This window comes from Haliaeetus albicilla, chromosome Z, assembly GCF_947461875.1.
Source record: "Haliaeetus albicilla chromosome Z, bHalAlb1.1, whole genome shotgun sequence".
Classification (NCBI taxonomy): Eukaryota; Metazoa; Chordata; class Aves; order Accipitriformes; family Accipitridae; genus Haliaeetus; species Haliaeetus albicilla.
Genome location: NC_091516.1, coordinates 54,534,948 through 54,555,469, shown reverse-complemented (window position 1 = coordinate 54,555,469; position 20,522 = coordinate 54,534,948). Strand labels below are relative to the sequence as shown.

Below are 20,522 nucleotides of genomic sequence, written 5' to 3'. Positions count from 1 at the left end.
TTTGGCTGTAAGGGCTCACAAAGATTATCCATTTTAAGCAAAGAATTCACGTTACCAAAGTAGAAATACCTGATCTTGCTGGGAAATGAAAATGAAGGGGAATTAGTGTTTCATCCTGCTCAAATGTCTAAATTGAATGTTAATGATATTTCTTTAAAAGGGGAAAAAGAGTACAGAGTTGTAAACTTCAGCTTAGCTGGTATTTCCAACATGGTAAATAATAACTAAGTAGTGGGAGTATTTTCAAATGAGATAAAATGTAATGTATTGCTAATATGCTGTTTGAAGGACCTTTATCTCAATTTTACAGGTATGGGAAGGAATTATTACATGATGTCTTAAAAGTCATGGGAAGATATGTCAATACAGATGTACAAATCCAAGAGGTAAATCAGAGAAGCAGTTAGTTTTAACTTTATTGCCAGTTTGTAAATACAGCTTTTTAAATCCCTCATTTTTTAAAGAAATGATAGACTGTATTATATAATGTTGCTGTGCTGAGACATTGAGAAAAATTATACTTCCTCATCTGAGAAATAAACATATGAACACGCACCCACAACCCTGCAGTCTGTGTGTGCAGTTGGTTGTTGAGCATGGCATGAAAGTGGGCTTTTGTGCAGGGATGGACATTGTTCTGCTCTGTGTGGTTGCAGTGTAGGAGGTTGCCTGCCCCTGTGCTGATCATATGGCCTAGATGTGTGACACAGTTCATTCCTTTTGACTGTGTGGCAGCCCAGATGAGCCCCTGAACAATACTTTCTAATTGGGCTGCTGTACATCTGGTAAAAGGGGATGGATTTTGGGAAACCTGCTGAAGGGTGGAAATCTTTGGGAGGTGGCTGTAGGCTGTCTTATTTTATTCCCCACAATAATCCACATTAGTGCCTGTGAGTAATAAATATCACTGCTGATTTCATACTCTTACCTTGTTCTTTCACCTTCAGTCCAAATCTCCCCAGATTCATTCCCAAAATACTATTTTCTTCTCTCAACAGCTCAGCTTTTGTGCTGTCTGCATGTGATCCCCATTTCTGTGCCAGCCCCAAACTGCTAGTATGTGTCATTACAAGAAAATATCTGCTTCCCTTTTTTGCTCTTGATTGATGCATGCATACAGAGAGTAACTGAGAAGGGATGCTTAATGAGGAGAGCAATACAGAGAGTTAGCTCCTAAAGTCAAAGAAACCTCCCTTCAATGTTCATGAACTATAAGTTTCTCACCTTCGGTCTTTAGGGGCAAGTTAACTTCCCAGGATGGCAAAAGCAACAGCCCGGTGCCAGCCTTTAAATTAACCTTCATGTTTGGAACTGGGTCCCAATAAATATTATCAAAGCTGTCTCATTTTCCCCTTTAAAATCTGTCTGTAGAGATCACCTTTGCCATAATGTCTCCAGGAAATGTACTAAAACTTGGGCTGCTGGCATGTTAGGTTGCTGGCTGTCATGCTGACATCTATCTAATTTCTCTTATTGTTTGTTTCCTGCTCCCCCCATATATTTCTTTGCTATTCTTCAGTCCTCTCGTCTTCTGCTCATTAGACTGATGGGAAAGATTTATTGTTCTGTGACTGTAGAACAGGCAGCACAAGAGGATTCTGCTACCCAACTAGTCCTAGACACTGTGTGGTACCACCAGTACTAGTGAAGTTGGCTGCATTTGAAAGGATTTTTAGAGGGACAGCAAAAGGGCACATTCCTGATGTGCAAGGAGCTTTCCCACTTTAGTGTAAATCAGTAAGCTTGTGCCATCCTCTCTTTAGTCTCTGCTGTCTCCCCCTTTTCTGTCTAAAGCATCTGTCAGGTACACAGTTGCTTGCTGCAAGTGAAGTTATGTGAACTAAGCTCATGTGTTTATTATGTCTTCAGTTGCAGGTTTTTTATAATGCTACACTGGAAGAGGATGAGAGAGTGGCTACTACTTTACTACTGGAGTTTACAAAATTTGAAAATATGGAAAGGAGAGAACTGCTAATCAAAGTTGCCAGCTGGTTACAGAAAAATGTAGATGATTGACTTGGAAAACAATTTCCAGTATATTTTAGAGTGTGATTCACTAGCATTTTGGTATTCATTTTAAGATGTAATTAAAAAAGCACATTTTTATGAGTCCCGTGGTTGTCTTCCCACCAGGAAGTCAGGCTAAAATCATTCACAAAGAAAAGAAATATTCAGCAAAGGAAACGAGATATAGATTTTCATATTATATTTCTGTAAATTAATTTCCTACTGGATGAGTTGTTAGTAGGGATGTGTTGCTAATAATAACCTAACATATAGATACAGTCCTAAATCCTTTGTTTTTTCTGAGTATCAGAATGAAAGGTGTGGTACAAGTTTGTGGAAAAAACACACAAGGAAGCTGCAAAAGTTTTATATTCTATTTTGCTCATGATTTTTATTGTCACCTTGGGCAAATCATTTAATCTGTCTCTCTCCACTTCTATGTTTGTAAATTGTGAAGAGGACAGTAATTTAGAACACTGCTATGAAACTTAAACTTGAGAATTACTTCAGAGCTGTAGGAGGGGAAGGACTAAAGAGACCTCCAATTTTCCTTGTAATAAATGAATACCTTGTCATTCAAACTTTATTTTTCCTTAGCAGGTCTGTACTTAATGTGTCTACATTCATATTGGTGTTTGATTAGGAATGTGCTTTTGAGGACACCCTCCCAGTTGTCTCCATTTAGCATGCTTCAACTCCCAGGACAGTCTTGGAGTGTGTGAACTGGATTCTTTTTGGATGAAATTTATCTAGGAGATGATGAGCTCCTGGTGTGCAACTGACAGACACCACCATCTGATGGTCCTTTTGTCCACGGCACTAGAATGCAACTAGTCTAAACTAACCCCTCTGGAACATCACCAAGTGTTTCCATTCTTACTGGACTGAGCTGCTCACTGATGTAAACATAGGGTTAATCATCTTGCTTACGCAGTATTATTTTGAGGTGACAGACAGACAGAATTCAGTCCATTAGTATTAGCCAACCATACTAGCTTGTGTTTGAAGAAGTATGGGATCCTCAGTCCATGCAATTTGTTTATTTGTGGGGTAACAGTATTATGACAAAATTACTGTACTGGTGCTCAGGTTAATGTAGAAAACAATGTTATGTGGGAATGCAGGAAACCCAAGAAGCTAGAGCACTGCACTATGAAGAGAAAAGGAATAAAACCCCAGACTTGTTAATACAAAGAATTTTTCACTGGCACCCTCTAAATACATTTAAGGAAAACACTGTCATGTTGGCTGCAATGTATCTTCTCTGCGCGCCATGGCTGAAAAGAAAAACTGTAGCTATTTTGAGACTACCTGAGGACCCCTTTAGTGTACAAGAATTACCAACTGGTACAACCAGGTTTGTGCTGGAGTCATTTGACCTCTAGCATGTGATCCAGTTAAGGGTAATGCCAAAGAAAATTGTGTGCATTCTTGACAAATCTTCATCAAGCTGATTCAGAAAGCAAAGGAAGTCATCAAGTCTGTGAAGAGTTAGAAGGGTTTTGCTTCAGCATTTCCTGTGATTCCCACTAGTTAATCACTAGCTCTGCATACCTCATCGTATAGGCTAAGCAAAGCTCAAGAAAGTAATTGTTGCAGGATTTATGGACTAAACTTCCTGTAACAATGTTTTACCCCTAAACCCAGTAGGTCCAAACCATTTCCTTCCAAACATGAGTAACCACTCTTCCTTTCTAACCACTCTTCCTTATTATTCTTTTGTTATCTTTTTCTTCTTTGCACTGAACAAAACTCTTAATTAGAAATGCCAATATGTAAACAATTACTAAAACAATTTTAAATAAGAATTATTTTCAAATAATGGCTCCTGGCTAATGTATGCCTCTTGGCTGACATTCTACATTGCAGAATAGGAGCACAGTTTTCATGGCAGAGTCAAATAGTGAAGATGATTGCTAGGCAAGCTGCCTGAGTAGGAGCAAATCTGAATTGCTCTTGCTACCAGAGTCCACACAATTCCACTTGGTGGCATGTAACATTGACAGCTGCACAATGGCAGTTCTTGCTGCTGTTGTGTACAAGTTGAGCACAGAGGTTTGGAGAGTGGCAACTGAAAGATGCAGCAAGGGAAGGAGAGGCGCACGGGAGGAATCCAGGGCAAGCTGGGAAAGCTGCTTTATTGCAAAGGGAGTTGGGGTGAAAGGAAGTTCATTGAAAATGAGTATGAGGATATGGATGGGACTTCAGGAAATGAGCTTGTACAGAACTTAAACAGATTGTGTAGGTGTTATGGAGCATGTAATTGTGAAGACGTGTGTGTGTATGGGGCAGTTTCCAGTGAGAGCAGGTGTGTCGTTGATAGACAGGTGGGATTTAGTAGTTTAGTAGTGAGGGGAAAAAAAAGTAGCTATGATGGGAAAAGACCAGCTTTTTGCCTTAAGTCCTGCTCTCTGCCCTGAGAGCAGAGAAGTCAAAAAATTACACTTGTTCTGCCTTTACAGCATGCATGTGTGACAGTGCAGGAGACTCAGGGGAGATGGCAAGGGTGGGGAAGAGATTGTACAGTGGAAGAAGTAAGGGAGAATTAGGACCTCAGGAAGAGGTGGAGTGGTTACACATGGTTGGAAGGAAATGGTTTGGACCTACTGGGTTTAGGGGTAAAATGTTGTCATGGGAGGTTTAGTCCAGAATAGTTGGGAAGGGAAGATGAAAAGAGGTGAAAGGACCAGGGGTTCAAAGAGGAGACAAGATGAGAAAGCAAATAAGGGAAGCTACAGGAGCAAGGGAAAATCCAAGGGGAATGAGGAGGATGGGGTAATGAGGGAGAAGTTCAGGACCCTCTTCAGTGCCTTGCTTGCCTTGCTTTCGTTCCCCAAAGAAACTCAACCTGAGGTATTTCGAAGGATTATGTTGTGTTCTTTTGGATCCTGTGTTGTTCATCTAGAACAGGGCCAATATCCCCTCACCAGTGTCCCTGCCCTGGCATATGTTGCCCACAGGCCTCAGTTGCCTTGGAGGCTTCAAGCACCTTCTCCCAAGTGTGCATCTCCAGCTGTGTCTGCAGCTCTTCCACGTGTCTCCTCCAGTTTGTTTCTTTCATTTTCTCCTGCCCCCCAACTGCTCTTTCTTATATATATTTGAGCAATGGTGCCATGTGTTCCCCTGACTGGCTACAATTCTAGTGTGCAATGGGCTGTTTTTGTCAGAGGCTGGTGCCATCGGTGGAATTTTGGGTTTTTTGCTCATGGGGAGGTTTACATGGCACCGGGCTTGCTGGCAACAGATGGAGTCCAGCTATCTCAAAGGGGGTAAAGGATTCTCACTTACGAGATGGTGGGGCTCGTAGAGTGGGCTTTAAACTAGGTTTGAAGGGGGAAGGGGATAAAACTATGCTCACCAGAGATGAGCCTGAGGGCAGCATGCCAATGTTGGGGGTGGAATCGATAGTCCAGCTCAAGTGCATCTGTGCCAATGCAGGCAGCATGGGCAATAAACAGGAGGAGCTGGAAGCCATTATGCAGCAGGATAAATATGACTTAGTTGCCATCATAGAAACACGGTGGGACGACTCCCATGGCTGGAGTGCTACAATGGATGACATCTGGATGGATGATGCAATAAGCTCTTCAGAAGGAATAGGCAAGGAAGGAGAGGTGGTGGGGTGGGTCTCTATGTCAGGGAGTGTTTTGATTGTACAGAGCTCCACAATTGTGATGACAAGGTTGAGTGCTTATGGGTAAGGATGAGAGGGAAGGCCAACAAGGCAGATACCATTCTGGGAGTCTGTTATAGACCACCCAACCAGGTTGAAGAGACAGATGAAACATTCTACAAGCAGCTGGCAGTAGTCTCATGATCAAGTGCCCTTGTTCTTGTGAGGGACTTCAACTTTCCAGACATCTGCTGGAAATACAACACAGCAGAGAGCAAGCAGTCTAGGAGGTTCCTGGAGTGTGTGGGAGATAACTTCCTCACACAGCTGGTAGGTGAGCCTACCGGGGAGGAGCCTTGATAGACCTACTGTTTACAAACAGGGAAGGACTGGTGGGAGGTGTAATGGACAGAGGCCATCTCGGGCTTAGCAACCATGAAATGATAGAATTCTCAATTTTAGTTGAGGCAAGGAAAGTGGTCAGCAAAACCACCACTATGGACTTCTGGAGGGCAAACTTGGGCCTCTTCAGGACACTGGTTGAGAGAGTCTCTTGGGAGACTGTCCTGAAGAGCAAAGGGGTCCATGGAGGCTGGACATTCTTCAAGAAGGAAATTGTAATGGCTCAGGACCAGGCTATTCCCATGTGCCGCAAGACAAATAGCCGAGGAAGATGACCAGCCTCACTGAGCAGGGAGCTTTTGCTAGGACGCAAGAAAAAAAGGAGAGTTTACCATCTTTGGAAGAAAAGGCAGGCAACTCAGGAAGAGTACAGGCATCTTGCTAGGTCATGCAGAGAGGAAATTAGAAAAGTAGAAGCTCAGCTAGAATTAAATCTGGCCACTATCGTAAGGGACAACAAAAAATATTTTTACAAATACGTTAACAGTAAAAAGAGAGCCAAGGAGAATATCTATCCTTTATTGGATACAGAGGGGAACATTGCCACCAGAGATGAGGAAAAGGCTGAGGTACTTGATGCCTTCTTTGCCTCAGTCTTTAATAGTGAGACCAATTATCCTTAGGGTATTCAGCCCCCTGAGCTGGAAAGACAGGGACGGAGACCAGAATATACCCCCCATAATCCAGGAGGAAGCAGTTAATGACATGCTAGGCCACCTGGACACTCACAAGTCTATGGGACCAGATGGGATCCATCCAAGAGTAATGACGGAGCTGGTGGAGGAGCTTGCCAAGCCACTCTCCATCATTCATCAGCAATCCTGGTCAACAGGGGAGGTCCCAGACAACTGGAGACTTGCCAGTGCAATGCCCATTTACAAGAAGGATCAGAGGGAGGATCCACGGAACTACAGGCCTTTCAGCCTGACCTTGGTACCAGGGAACATTATGGAGTGGTTCATCTTGAGTGCACTCATATGGTATATGCAGGGGATCAGGCCCAGCCAGCATGGGTTCATGAAAGGCAGGTCCTGCTTGACCAACTTGATCTCCTTCTATGACCAGGTGACTTGCTTAGTGGATGAGGGAAAGGCTGTGGATGTTGTCTACCTGGACTTTAGTAAAGCCTTTGACAACATTTCCCAGTGTTTTCCTGGAGAAAATGTCTGCTCATGGCTTGGACGGGTGTACTCTTCACTACATAAAAACTGGCTGGATGGCTGGGCCCAAAGAGTAGTGGTGAACAGAGTTAAATCCAGTTGGCGGCCAGTCACAAGTGGTGTTCCCCAGGGCTCAGTACTGGGGCCAGTTCTGTTTAATGTCTCTGTCAATGGTCTGGACAAGGGGATCGAATGTACCCTCAGTAAGTTTGCAGCTAACACCAAGTTGGGAGGGAGGGTTGATCTGCTCGAGAGTAGGAAGGCTCTACAGAGGGATCTGGACAGGCTGGATCTATGGGCCAAGGCCAACTGTATGAGATTCAACAAGGCTCAGTGCTGGGTCCTACTCTTGGGTCACGACAACCCCATGCAATGCTACAGGCTTGGGGAAGAGTGGCTGGAAAGCTGCCCAGCAGAGAAAGACCTGGGGGTGCTTGTTGACAGCCGGCTGAATATGAGCCAGCAGTGTGCCCAGGTGGCCAAGAAGGCCAATGGCATCCTGGCCTGTATCAGAAATAGCATGGCCAGCAGGAGCACGGAAGCGATTGTCCCCTGTACTCGGCACTGGTGAGGCTGCACCTTGAGTACTGTGTTCAGTTTGGGGCCCCTCACTCCAGGAAAGACATTGAGGTGCTGGAGCATGTCCAGAGAAGGGCAACAAAGTTGGTGAAGGGCCTGGAGCACAAGTCTTATGAGGAGCGGCTGAGGGAGCAGGGGTTGTTTAGCCTGGAGAAAAGGAGGCTGAGGGGAGACCTTATCGCTCTCTACAACTACCTGAAGGGGGGTTGTAGTGAGGTCGGTGTTGGTCTCTTCTGTCAGGTGGCTGGAGATAGGACAAGAGGAAATGGCCTCAAGTTGAGACAAGGGAGATTTAGGTTAGATATTAGGAAAAATTTTTTTACTGAGAGGGTTGTCAAACATTGGAATGGGCTGCCCAGGGAAGTGGTTGAGTCACCATCCCTGGAGATATTCAAAAAGCTCATAGACAAGGCACTTCAGGACATGGTTTAGGGGGCATGGTTGACGGTTGGACTCGATGATCTTAAAGGTCTTTTCCAGCCTAAATGATTCTATGATTCTATAATTTCTGAGATAGCTGGATGGAGCTGTTAAGGCACAGAGCAGTTCCTGGCCCACCAGCAGCCACCGTTGCCTAAACCTTGACAGTGCTGATCAATACAGTCCCATAGTCTCCGTTGCAGCCACCATCACCACCTGTCCCACAGCACACAGCTTGCAGCTTTCCTCCAAATACCAGGGCTGGCACTAAGAAATCTGTGTTGCCGCTTGTCCCCCTGCTGCCATGTGCTCTCCCTGCCAGTTTCTCCATCACTGTAAGCCAAGCTGTTCCCAGTAGGAAGAGAGACTTCAGAGCTGTATTAATCAAGGTCCAAGAGCACCAGCCAACTGCTCCTCTGCACCTCCAGGCACAGCTGCCCTGCTGCCTCACTCTGCCTATGCCCCCTTTCCTCCCTGGCATCCCAAGGAGCCTCCCAGGCAGGTGAAGAGAAAGCAGCTGGTTGTGGAGCCTGGGTGGTCAAGGTGCAAGCTACATGCCCCTGGCTGCATTGATAGCACACGTGGATGAGGCAGGTGGAGCAACGTGCTCTTTTCAGGGTTGTTGCAAGTCCCAGAAGGGTGAATATGGGTTAGGGAAAAGGGGGCAGGGGTTAAAATGCCATAAATGAACAGTGATGTAGCCTTGCCACATTTGTGTTGTGCAGAGGACAAAAAGAGCTGTCACCTTTGCATCCCCTGGGCCAGAGGTGCAGGGGCTCCTGGAGCAGGGTGTGATGGATGGACCCGACTCCTTGACCAAACTGGTGGTAGTTTGATTCAAGCTCCAAAGGCAGTAAAGGCCTAGGCCTTAACTGGGCCAAAAACTTCACTAGTTCCAACCTGTTCTCTGAAAGCTCACACAGGAACAGGATGACATGGTGAGCACTGATGCGTATGAGCTTGGAAACTGGAACACTGACCGTGTGATTAACACAAGAATAGCAGGTGGTTCTTCCAAGACTCATTTGTCAAGGAACAAAGGAAGTTGTGGGTACAAGAAGTCTCATGCTTACCTTTTCTATCGCATGTAATTTGACTGTGAGCCAACCACTTCATTCCATAAATACTACAGCCTAAGTGAGCCTTCTTTGAGCTCTCCTTGCTAAGCAGCTGGCTGCATGGCGGTGATCTCCTCACTCCTCGAGGCTGACAGATCCCTTACCAACTGCAGATCTTTGGTAAGTGAAAGATACCGTGTATAACATTGTATTATAGTGCACTAAGATTTTGTATTGGTAACTTTGAATCATTACTCTATGTTCTGTGCAGTAGGTGGTAGAGTGAACCTTGCCATCTGTTAAGTCTCACTTTTGTAACACCTTACTTCAGTAAAACCACTGTTGCTGCTACTTTTGGCGATTCTTTAACCAAAAAGTCGAAACCTTCCCTGCAGCAGAGGGACAATGGGCTCTGGTCTTTTGGGGTCTGTTGTCCGTCATTTTTTGTGATGGGATGTTCTCTGAGGCAAGGACCTGAGCGGGGATGGTGGGCTGACCTTGGCCAGCTGCGGGATGCCTGTCCTGATGCTCTCTCACTCCTCAACTAGGCGCAGGGAGGAAATGTGGTGAAAAAGCTCGCGTGTCGAGATAAAGACAGGGAGATCATTCACCAGTTGCCGTCATGGGCGAAACGGACTTGACTTGGGGAAGTTGATTTGATTTATCGCCAATTAAGATCAACTTGGAGAGTGCAAAACAACCCGCCAAATTAAAGCACCACCTTCCCCCCCCCTCCCTCTTTGCCAGGCTCGTCCTCACGCCCAACAATTCCACCTCCTCCCCTCGCGCAGCCCGGCGGGAAGGAGGAAGGGGGTCGAGGTCAGCCCCTAACCGCTCTTCTCTGCCGCTCGTTCCTCCTCATGCTGCTTCCCTGCCCCAGCCTGGGGTCCCTCCCAGGGGCCGCCGTTCCTCCAGGGCACGTACGTCTACCTGCTCCACCGCGTCCTCCCCAGGGGCTGCGGGGGAGCTCCGGCTCCGGCGCCCGCAGCGCCTCCTGCCGCGCCCGTCTCGCTGACCTTGGTGCTGTTCCTCACTTGTGGGTTCCCCCCCCAGTCCTCCGCTCGCCTGGCATTTCCCCCCGTTCTTAAGTAGGCTTTCCCAGAGGCGCCGCCAGCTTGGCCCAGGGGCTCCGGCGCGTCCCGCAACGGCCTGGAACCGTCGTGACCGGCACGGGGCTGCCCGCGGCCTCCGCCCCGCAGCTCCCCGCAGCCCCCGCTGCCAGCGCCCGGACAGAGCCGGTACAGAGGGGGAGGTAGCGCTCGAAGAGGGCACGCCGTCGTACGCGGCAGCGGGCACAGAGAGGGAGGAACGGCGAGGAAGGCGAGGGCGGCGGGAGGGGGGTAACTGGCCGAGGAGGAAAGCGGAGAGAGCGACCTCGCCCGCGGGACGCCCAGCTGCCGGCCGTAACGCCGAGCTGTTGGGGGTGTCGGGAGGTGCGATCGGAGCCCGCTGCCGAGGCAGCAGCCCTCCTGAGGCCGGTCGAGAAGATGCTAAGGCCAGACCTCTGGCTCGGGGCTTGGTAAGGAAGCGGCGGGCAGGAGGAAGCGGCCGCTTTTGCTGCCTCCCGTCGGCCGTGTGGAAGGCAGGGCGCCGGGCAAGCCGTGAGGTGCTCTGTCAGCACCGGCGTGCCGGGCTGGCCGGCAGGGAGGATCTGCAGTCTTCCCTGGAGGAAGGGGTTTTGTTCTCCCCTTGTGCCCCTTCTTCTTGGCATCTCAGCCACTACAATTCTCTCCCTGCCTTTCGTGTGCTTTCTCCTTGTCAGTTGCGCCGGCTCCGTCCCGTCCCGTCCCGTCCCCCCCTTTCTGATTTGAACATCCAGAAAGGAGAAAACAAGAGGCAGAAACACCTGATAAACCCGGCAGTTTAGAACAAATGGGGCGGGGGGGGGGAGGGGGAAATGAATTAGAAAATCGAGGAGCATCACCAAGACCTCACTCTGTGTTAGTGTTTTAACACTGAAATCACAAAGCCCCAGGAAACCGTTTTCCAATGGGGTAAGAACATTACAGATTAATTTTTAACACTGAAAAATGCTTTTTTTTTTCCCCTTCAGCTGCCCCGTTTGTACTGGCCACAGAATGCTACTGAGCACACCGTGTGGCAGAGAGAACTGAGGTGTACAAGGAGCAATCAGCTTGACATTGGATAATGCCCAGGAAGCTTAAAAGAAATTTAACGTATCTGTAACCATTTCTTTGTTTTTCTTCCCTCCTTTCCCCCCACAAATACTAGGGACATTTTTACCATATCTCCAAAACTTATTTACAGTCACATGCTCATGGTGGGGAAGACTTGTCCCTGAAGGAACCATTAGGAGTTTCACCACCAGAATCAATCTTTCTGAATGTCACCTAAGATTTTAATCTACATGTACATCCTCACTTACTCATCCCCTACCACCCACTCAGTAAAAACTGTTCTGAGTAGATTGCAGGCTGCACGTTATCATGTATGCCATGATAAATAAATATCGTAACTCATGCACAATTCAGAAACAGTTCAGCTACACATATATAAGTATTAGCAAAATGGAAGAAAAGAAGTTATTAAGTATGAGGTGGCTTAATCATAAATTTCATATTTATAGAGTTAATAATTCCTGTTTTCTCCATTTTGTAGAATATGGAGAAATCAGAAGAACATTGGAAAAAATCTAAGAGAATAAAACAGGTTGTAGGTTTTTGTTTGTGGGTTGCTGCTGTATGAGTACCTTGGAGATGGTGAATTTTTTTTCCCTTGAGGGATTTCTGGTTCTTTTTTCATGACAAGGAAAACAGCCTGTGGAGCAAAATGAAGGTACATGTAGCAGCATTTAAATCACCTAGCTAAGGTCTGCTGCTAGAATGTTACATCAACTTTTGGTTTTAAAAGTGTTTGGAGGTAAAGAAAATAGTGTGGTAAATAATAAATTTACTTGTCCTCAGCCTGGGTTGTGAAATACCTCAGAGAGTGGATGGATACTGCTGACGAAGATAAAAAAGACATGTTGGACTATTTGTCTAAGTGCAACAGGAGAATTTATAAGACTTGACAGTTTGGGATGTTTATTAGGATTTAGCTGTGTTCTAGGGAAGAGTAATGAAAGCCATAAGTGATTCCAGCGTGATGGAAATTGGCATCTGGAGGTAACAGGAGGAGGCCAAGTTGTCTCCACTAGTGCAACAAACAACCCTGAAAGGCAGGAAGCTGAACTGTGAGGTTGCATTGTCACTTTACCTATTGGGGAGCATATTTATTTGATGACTTTTGTCTGTTGGAGGCGATGAACAGAATCCAGAATGTTTTGCCTGAAGTGGTAAATTATTCCTTTACTATATCCATGTCCTAAAAAAAAAAAAAATCTCAATTTTTGTAAAATGCAGTAGTTATTACAGTATTTTTGTTTACTTACCTTTAAGAAAAAAGAGCTCTGAGAGATACATTTGCTCTGTGAACATACCACAGATGCAAGTAATAAATGAGGACTCTCATCACAGTTTATATAATTTCTCAATTCCCACTCTTTGTGCTAAGTACTATTTAAAAGCCATTATTAATGAGACAGAAAGTGTGAGGTCCTTTAAGACAGTTACCTGGCACTGTCTTCAGCTTGCTTCTCTGGGGAGCGCTACTTTGATTATTTGTCTTCTGTTTCAGTCGCTCTGGGGCTAATGTCGTACTTCCACTATCAGAGGAATTGTGCAGCAGTAAACCCACGCTGTGCCAGCCCCTTCCTTTGGTAAGTACAATTCAAAATTCTGGAGAACCTCCTTTCTCTCTTGCTGTCTGCTCTGAACTGAACATACGCCCTTTAGAACTGCAGGTTTTCAGAGTATAAGTCTGGCAGATCTCTTCTGCCTATTGCCTGACAATCAGAAGACGCACATGATTTTATAATTGGTTGGTAAGTCGCCTTTCCGCATCTTTACAGCTCAGTCCATAGCTGATCCTGAGGAAGATTAATTTATTCTCATTCTTAATTTGGCTGGCACCAGATGTCCTATAGAGATTTCGAGATGCATACTTGAATGTGCCACACACTTGACTGCTGGTTTCTGAGCCCACAGACATCTCTGCAGAGCTAGGCTATGAGGAAGATGGGACTATTGCACTGGGTCAGTCTAATCCATGTAGGCAAAGGGAGATTAAAGCCATAGGGACAGCATCTTGTCTTGCCCTGGTGAAGGTGGTGAACATGCTTACAGATCTCAGCCAGAAAGTCTCCAATAGCATGAACAAATACAACTTGAAAACAATGTGCCTTCACTCTGGCAAGCCCTGCAGACATAATAGCTTTTTAGGCTGCTGAGATCAAGCAGCCTGAAGTGTCTGGAATGCCAGTCACCACATTTCACACCAGCTGAAATATTTAGCAGTGCAATCTGCAAGGATCATAAATACAAATAATAAATTCTTGAAAGAGCAGATACAGAAAAATATTTCTTTTATGAAAATCATAAACAAATGCAGTTCCTTCCAAATCCCAACATATTCTGAAACTGTTCTCTGACCAGAAACATCTGTCTCTTGGATAAGACCAAGTCTCTTTTAATATAACACAGCCTCTGATTTTCTTCCTCCCTTAATCTGCTTTTAGCCTTGTCAGCTGTGCCAAGGGTCTGGGATGAAATTGCCAGTTCTTAGCCATATGCTACAGCCACAGTGGGATGTTGAGATGTGGATGATCACCTCCAGGAAGTACTTGCTGTATTCAAAAGGTGTGGGAGAACACAGGTTTTGGTGGAGGAAGAGTGCAACTGATGGTTGTCCTCAGAGTTTAAATATTTATGGAAGAGACCAGTGTTTAGTGCATTGCCCCTGGATTATCACTACAGCCAGACCAAAAACAGTAGATGAAAAAACTCTGCTTCAGGACCCAGAATACTTTCCTTTGGATAATTAAGTTCTGCAGACTTGAGAGTGGATGTCTGAGTCTCACAGTCTCCCTTGTTCCCCTATCCTCTTTCAGAACATGCTATGGAGGATAACCAGTCCTGTGAGTCTCAAGCAATATCTGAATCTTGCACAGTTTCCTAGTCACACTCTGCATAATTTTTGAGTATCTTTCCTGGAGATGAAAACTAACACTTTATCTTTACCATGTATATGGAGACAGAAATGCACTACATTTTCTGTGTGGGATATTGTCACTGAGGTGCAAGGGAGTTTGAAACATGCGTTTGGAACAAGATGCTTGCTCCTTTTCTGCTGGTATTTAAAAAGTGGCTTCTGATTTTGGGTGTTTGGCTCCAGCTAACTGCTAGTTTCCAAAGGAGTCAAATATTTACACCACCAGAGGACATGTGGGAATTCTGTCTTACCTCTTACACTGGTAGCTGCTCATGGCTGTTCTGCTCCTGGACCCTGCACACTGTAATAAAACAGGCATGGATGATGGTCATGCATACTCATAAAGTGCTGTAACAATGCTGGATGCATGGTTGGACACAAGAGGAGATGTAGGAAGCAAATCCTTATCAGGACTCCAATTTGAGTGCAAATGAAGAGCAGTACTCACTTTCTCTGGAGCAGTAGCCTTCATTCTTGTTTTATTTGTGGGTCCCTAGCAGATTTCCAGTAGGAAAGCAGGCTCACCCTTATAGCAAATATTAACTGCGTGGTAATAGCTTTCCTTTTCTAATCCTAAAAGGATGCTCAAGTGCCAGGACTAAAATTGTTACTGTAGAACATCCCATTGTGAATAGTGTCAGAATCTCAGTCATTCTTAAGGTCACTGAAGAGGAGAAAGGGAAACCCTCTCCGAAACAGGCTGAAGGCTGTTCTTTTCATCTGTCCAAAAAGTGTCCCCTTCTGTTATGAGGTGTCTTCCTTCTCATTGCTATTCCCACTTTGGCTGTTACCCTGCAGGGCTGACGTGCGGAAAACAGACTCCACAATCAGTGAGATTGTAAAGTAGGTATGTTCATTCAGCGCTGGGCGGCACGGGGGGTAGTCCCACCAAAGTCGTGCGTGCCCGACTCGGCAGTTCGCCTCAAGTTTATACAGTCAGGTATTACATATTCACAATACACCTATACACATGAATGACCTATCCCCACTTCATATTAAAGTTAGCTCCGAGAGGTCATTTCCATAGTCCCCTCCCAACTGCGCCTGCGCAGGGCCTCTTTATGGTGGTCGTCTGGTGGTCGCAGAGATGAAGATAGATGACTCCTCTTCATCACCGCTAGTAACCTCTTTCCTTGCACAGGCTCAGTGAGTTCTTGGTATTCACCCAAGCCGCAAGACCAGTCTTAGCTGGCTCTTGGGGCCTGCTCCTGCTTCTTATCAAGGACTGCCTCTACCTCATTGGCTGGTTCTTGGGACCAGCTCTTCTTATCAAGGACTCTCTCTACCTCAGCTAATTTCAACAATGTAAGCACTAAACATCATCTTTCACCCCCCTTTATTATGTCTACTGAGATTCTTTTGACTCCCCTTGTCTCAGGGCGGGGCTGCAACAGAGGGAACTAAAGGCCTGGACTCCTCTGCTGCTTTTCTCAGAGAGGTGCTGGCCCTTTTGGCAGTGGTGAAATGAAGACCTTCTCTGGGACAGGGTTTGGGCAACAATCCTAAAGTGCCAGATAACCTGGCAGAGGCCACTACACTACCTTTCAGAGGCAATGGGAGAGACATGGCAGCACCTGGGGAAGGGTTGAAGGAACTCCTCAAAAGGTTAAATATTTCTGGTGGTGTTTGGGGTTAAAGCGTGAGGCACTGGAACTGCATATATTGCATAAAAAGTTTTAACTAAGTAGCTTCACAAGTTGGGTAGGAAGAAGTAGCTAACAGCCATCCCAAACAGTTGCCTCCACCATTTCTGTGTGACGGGGTAGAGGTGATGGATGGCCTTTGTAGGACAGACTCACAGAACCTGTAGTCCTCCCTGGGTGCTTTGTAAGCAGTGTGAGTGATGCACTTCTTTTCTATTAAACCTAAAAGTTACACGTTCTATTTATACACAAAATCTTTTGCAAAGCTAAGGACTGAGATTTAAAAGCCAAGAAGTTTACTTTTAATCCATCGGTTGAAGTCTTCAGGAAGAAAATTGTGAATCTGCAGGGAATAGTCTAGTTGTTATGGTCACAGCTTTGACACACACTTTGGGTGTCTATGAATAATGTCACAGAATATGCCCAGGCCGCTCCTGCTCCCCCTCCCCGCCCCTGCGGCCGCTGATTTTTGGAGCCTTGCGAACAGAACCGCAGCTAGGACAACAGTGTCACCTGCTGGTGAGAGAAACATGACTGTCGCTGCGTGCTGTTCTCATTTCCACTGCACATCGCCCACTGCTTTTACGTGTTCTGTGAGAATACCGCTTCTCACCTTTACATTAAAGGTGACAATGCGGTGAAGCGGTGCCAGTAACAGATTCAGAGATGACAGTATTTCTTTCAATTTCTGTGTTATTTAAACACTAAAGATTTTCCGAGGTTTGCTTGACAAATTATAGAGTGGCTTTGGTGATACAGCTTTTGTTTATGTTAGTTATATTATTTTAATACAGTTTTAAAATCGAGGCTGATATTAAGCCACATTTTGTTCTGCATTTGCTGTTGGTTAAGAATACATAAAAACACAGTATGAATATCACCTGCTCACCTTAAAACCTTCACTTAAAAGTCTGGGAATCTCACACTTCTGTATATGTCTAACACACATGTATGTATGTATTTCACAAGGGTAGTCAAGTAAGTGATCATGCAGAGGAAAACTGCAAGAAAAGCAATTCTGCCCAGGAAACACCTGCAGAAGGAAATGTCTCTCCTGCTAAGGACTGCTCAGTGTCACAAAAACAATTGGTATGATTTCTCCAGTACCATTGTATTATCAAGATCCTTACCATTGCCTTTAATGTCTTCTATAATTACAAAAATAAAAAGCTGGAATCAATAGGGAAATATCAGTAATAACAACAGTGAAATGAGTCAAGTTTGCAGTGCAGTGATTTAGAGGGCTAAGAGCACTTCTGAGATCAAATGAAATAGTAAGTAGGGAAATAGGAGAGTGCTCTTAGAGGGAGGACTATCTCCCTAGCTTATTATTTGTTTCTGACATGAAATTGCATAATTCATGATCATGGACAATGGTGATGCTGAGGCATATTTTCTGCACTGAAAATCTACCCCAGACTCAAAAGCAGAAATGTCTGAATAGTGTAGGTGCGTGAGATAACCCTATAGGTTTTCAGGAGGATGCAACTGAAGATGCACAGCATCGACAACTTTGTAAATAAGTGCACTCAAGTGCACAGTTATTTCCAAATCACTGTATCAGCAGATTGGACTGAACTGCCATTGCTTTCCCCATGAGAAGCAACGAAGGCACTCACTTGTTTGTAAAAAATGACTGTGGACTCTGAAAGGAATGACATACACCAGGAAAGCTGAGGGGTGGCAAGTCACCTCCATTTACCAAAGAGGAGAAAAGATAAATTTGTATGTAAGTTTGTGCCTTTGCATAATGAATGACAAGTGTATGTGCAATGTCCACAGTTACTGTCCAAAGAGAAATTGTTTGACAAAATGCCTATGATGCTTTGCATTGACTTTAGGCATGACTTTCAACCTACATGGGCTATGTGGAATGGCCATACAGAGAGCTGATGTTTTAACCTCCCAAACTATTTAGCAGTTTTAGCTAACTGCAAACACAAATTCCATAAAGTAGGCAAGAAAATGCTCCCTCCTATTTCTCAAAAATTTTTCTCCGTTTAGCTTCTTTATTTTTGCCTATGCTTTTTTCATACTCCTCACTTGTGCAAATGCTTCTTTCCTGCACTAGTTGCCCCTCCAGACATTTCTCTTGCCCCCAGATTGTTTGGACAAAGATGGTTTCTAGGCATCTGAGGGAGCAGTGAAGGTAAGGGTGAATCCAGCTGAGATGCTTATAATCATAGTACTTGTTTTTACATTATAGGTAAAGTAGAGGAAAAAAAAATACATGGTTCTCCCTCCCACAAGACAACTTTCATACTCTACGCCACTGTACCAATCATGTATTCAGGGTCATGGTTCCCTTTCCTGTCATGATGCACAGTCGGTCAAAGGAATACTCAATTAACAGTTAGACAAGCAAACATTTTAAACAGTGTGATCTTAATTTAGGTTGCTTTGTTTTCCTACCTGTGTTAAGTTATCAAGAATATTAATTTTAATGTCATTTGAAAGCAAGTGAGGACTTTTGGCAGCTAGTAAATATTTGTTCTAATTGTACTAATTATAAACTTTGTGTTGTTTCTTTATAGCAGCAACTTGAGAGACAATTAAAATGCTTAGCTTTTCAAAATCCAGGACCTCAGGTAGCTGACTTCAATCCTGAAACTAGAGAGCAGAAAAAGAAAGCTTGCATGTCACAAATGAAACAAGGTCTTTTTAATAAGCGCAAGTAAGATGTGCTAATTTATTACTTATTTTATTTTAAAAAATTTGTAGTATGCTGTTTACTGAATATAAATTAAATGAATAAAAGCATAATATTTTGCAGACATTTCTTATTACACGTGAAAGCTGTGTTGGGAAAGCAAGTTTTTTTCTGTGTGACAAGAGAATTTTGATTTACTTCTTTGGCACACTTTCATTTTTAATAACAGTGGCTGTTGCAATTAGGATATAATGCTGGTATTTCATTACGCTGTGAGGTTGTTAAAGAGGAAATATTTGCTCCTGGACAGATGTTTTCTGCATTTATTTGGTTTAGTCTTTGAACATGTTGGAGCATTCTCTGAGAATCACTTTTTCTTCTCTTTCACAGAACTACAAAGAAGTATGACAAACATGGCAGGCTGCTTTGTAATAACATTGATTTGTGTGATTGCCTGGAAAAGAACTGCCTGGGTTGCTTCTATCCCTGCCCCAAATGCAATTCAAGCAAATGTGGACCAGAATGTCGCTGCAACAGAAAATGGGTTTATGATACAATTGAAACTGAAGGTGGGAATGTGATCAGTGTGTTGCCATTTTCTGTCCCTGACTGATTTTGTTCTGGTAGTTTTTGCACCTGAGCAAAGTTCTTCTTCACATTTTATTAAAGTAAATCTTGGCTTTATGAATTGTCTCTAGTGAAGTGCCTGGCAGTGGGGCTTGTGCTTCTTTATTGCTGCCTACCTAGCAGAATTTAACCTTCCCCATTAAGTAAAAGTATGCATTTCATTCTTCCTCATCCTTGTGAGCTTTACTGAGGCATCTAGTCAGTCCTCTCTGAATCTTGACTTTCTAAAGCTGAAGGTGATGGGAGTGCTGTGGGAAGACAATTTTCTTACCCTTGGAAGTTGAACCACATTACTTGTAATGAGTTTTTTTTTCTTGTCAATTTCTTTGCTTGTTAATTTACTCAGATGTGTGACACAGTGTCGTGGTTTCAGCCCAGCCGGTAACAAAGGACCACGCGGCCGCTCGCTCACTCCTCCCGCCCCCCCCTTCGGTGGGATGGGGGGAAGACGGAGGAGAGGAAAAAAAACAAACCTGGAACCTCGAGGGTTGAGATAAAGGCAGTTTACTGGAACAACACAAAGAAATTGCAACAACAACAACGGTACTAATGAAAAAGTATACAAAAAAGAGTGATGCACAGTGCAACTGCTCACCACCCGGGACCCGACGCTCTGCCACTTCCCCCACCGAAAAGAAGAGCCCACCCCCCGGCCCGCTCCCCCTTTATATACTGAGCATGATGTCACATGGTATGGAATAGCTCCTTGGCCAGTTCAGGTCAGCTGCCCCGGCTATGCCCCCCACCTCCCAGGTTCCTGTAAAAATTAACTCTATCCCAGCTGAACCCAGGACACACAGCTTGCTCTTTTGTGAATGTTTGTCCAAGTGTCTTTTCCTTCTGATGCATTCACGTCTTGTATAAATGAGGCAGGGGTCATTTGAGATAACAGTTCTTTGAAACTAGGTCACGACTTTCCACGTCCCTCCGTATATAGAGGAGAGTAGAAATGACTGCAATTCTTTCTTGCTGCCCAGGCTACAAGACTGAAACCAACATGTTCAGTCAGCATTTTTTTTACAGCATATGGCACACTCAACCTTGATTGGTCATTAATTATATAACTAGAGATAAATGGATTGGATATTTTTTCCTCTGAACAGTCTCTTCAGTTCCAGGAGTTTCATCTTCATGCAAGACATGACAGATTTCAAATACCATAACTTACGCCCAGTCTTCTTACTAGGTTGGTGTTCTCATCCATGATGGGCAGTCACACCCTTTTTGAGGAGTGAGGGTCCCTCTGGATCTTGAAGGGGGGAAGGCTGCAGATTGCCACAGGCAATCTCCAGGAGTGTGCTGCTAGTGGGGAAT

At 44.7% G+C, this 20,522-nt stretch overlaps 2 protein-coding genes across 6 annotated transcripts in view; both read left to right on the top strand.

Moving 5' to 3' along the window:
- The window catches only part of LVRN (laeverin), a 43,402-nt gene extending 40,809 nt beyond the window's left edge, over nucleotides 1-2,593 (top strand). For all 5 annotated transcript variants that reach the window (XM_069777492.1, XM_069777493.1, XM_069777491.1 and 2 more), the window contains 2 exons: nucleotides 311-386; nucleotides 1,870-2,593. In XM_069777492.1, the coding sequence (XP_069633593.1) occupies nucleotides 311-386; nucleotides 1,870-2,016 (223 nt within the window). In that variant the 3' untranslated portion in view covers nucleotides 2,017-2,593. The remainder of the gene's footprint in view (nucleotides 1-310; nucleotides 387-1,869) is intronic.
- An 8,678-nt stretch (nucleotides 2,594-11,271) lies between these two features.
- Nucleotides 11,272-19,265, top strand: ARL14EPL (ARF like GTPase 14 effector protein like). The gene is made up of 5 exons (XM_009916474.2): nucleotides 11,272-11,416; nucleotides 12,876-12,957; nucleotides 16,901-17,020; nucleotides 18,466-18,605; nucleotides 18,972-19,265. Exons 1-5 carry the CDS (start codon nucleotides 11,388-11,390, stop codon nucleotides 19,192-19,194), a joined length of 594 nt encoding a protein of 197 aa, XP_009914776.2. The 5' UTR covers nucleotides 11,272-11,387; the 3' UTR covers nucleotides 19,195-19,265.
- The last annotated feature ends 1,257 nt before the right edge of the window (nucleotides 19,266-20,522 follow it).

Coding starts and splice junctions, on each gene's coding strand:
- ARL14EPL (XM_009916474.2), top strand. CDS start 11,388: ATGCCCAGGAAGCTTAAAAGAAATTTAAC. Junction 12,958..16,900: donor TGTGCCAGCCCCTTCCTTTG/GTAAGTACAATT, acceptor GTATTTCACAAG/GGTAGTCAAGTAAGTGATCA. Junction 17,021..18,465: donor CAGTGTCACAAAAACAATTG/GTATGATTTCTC, acceptor GTTTCTTTATAG/CAGCAACTTGAGAGACAATT.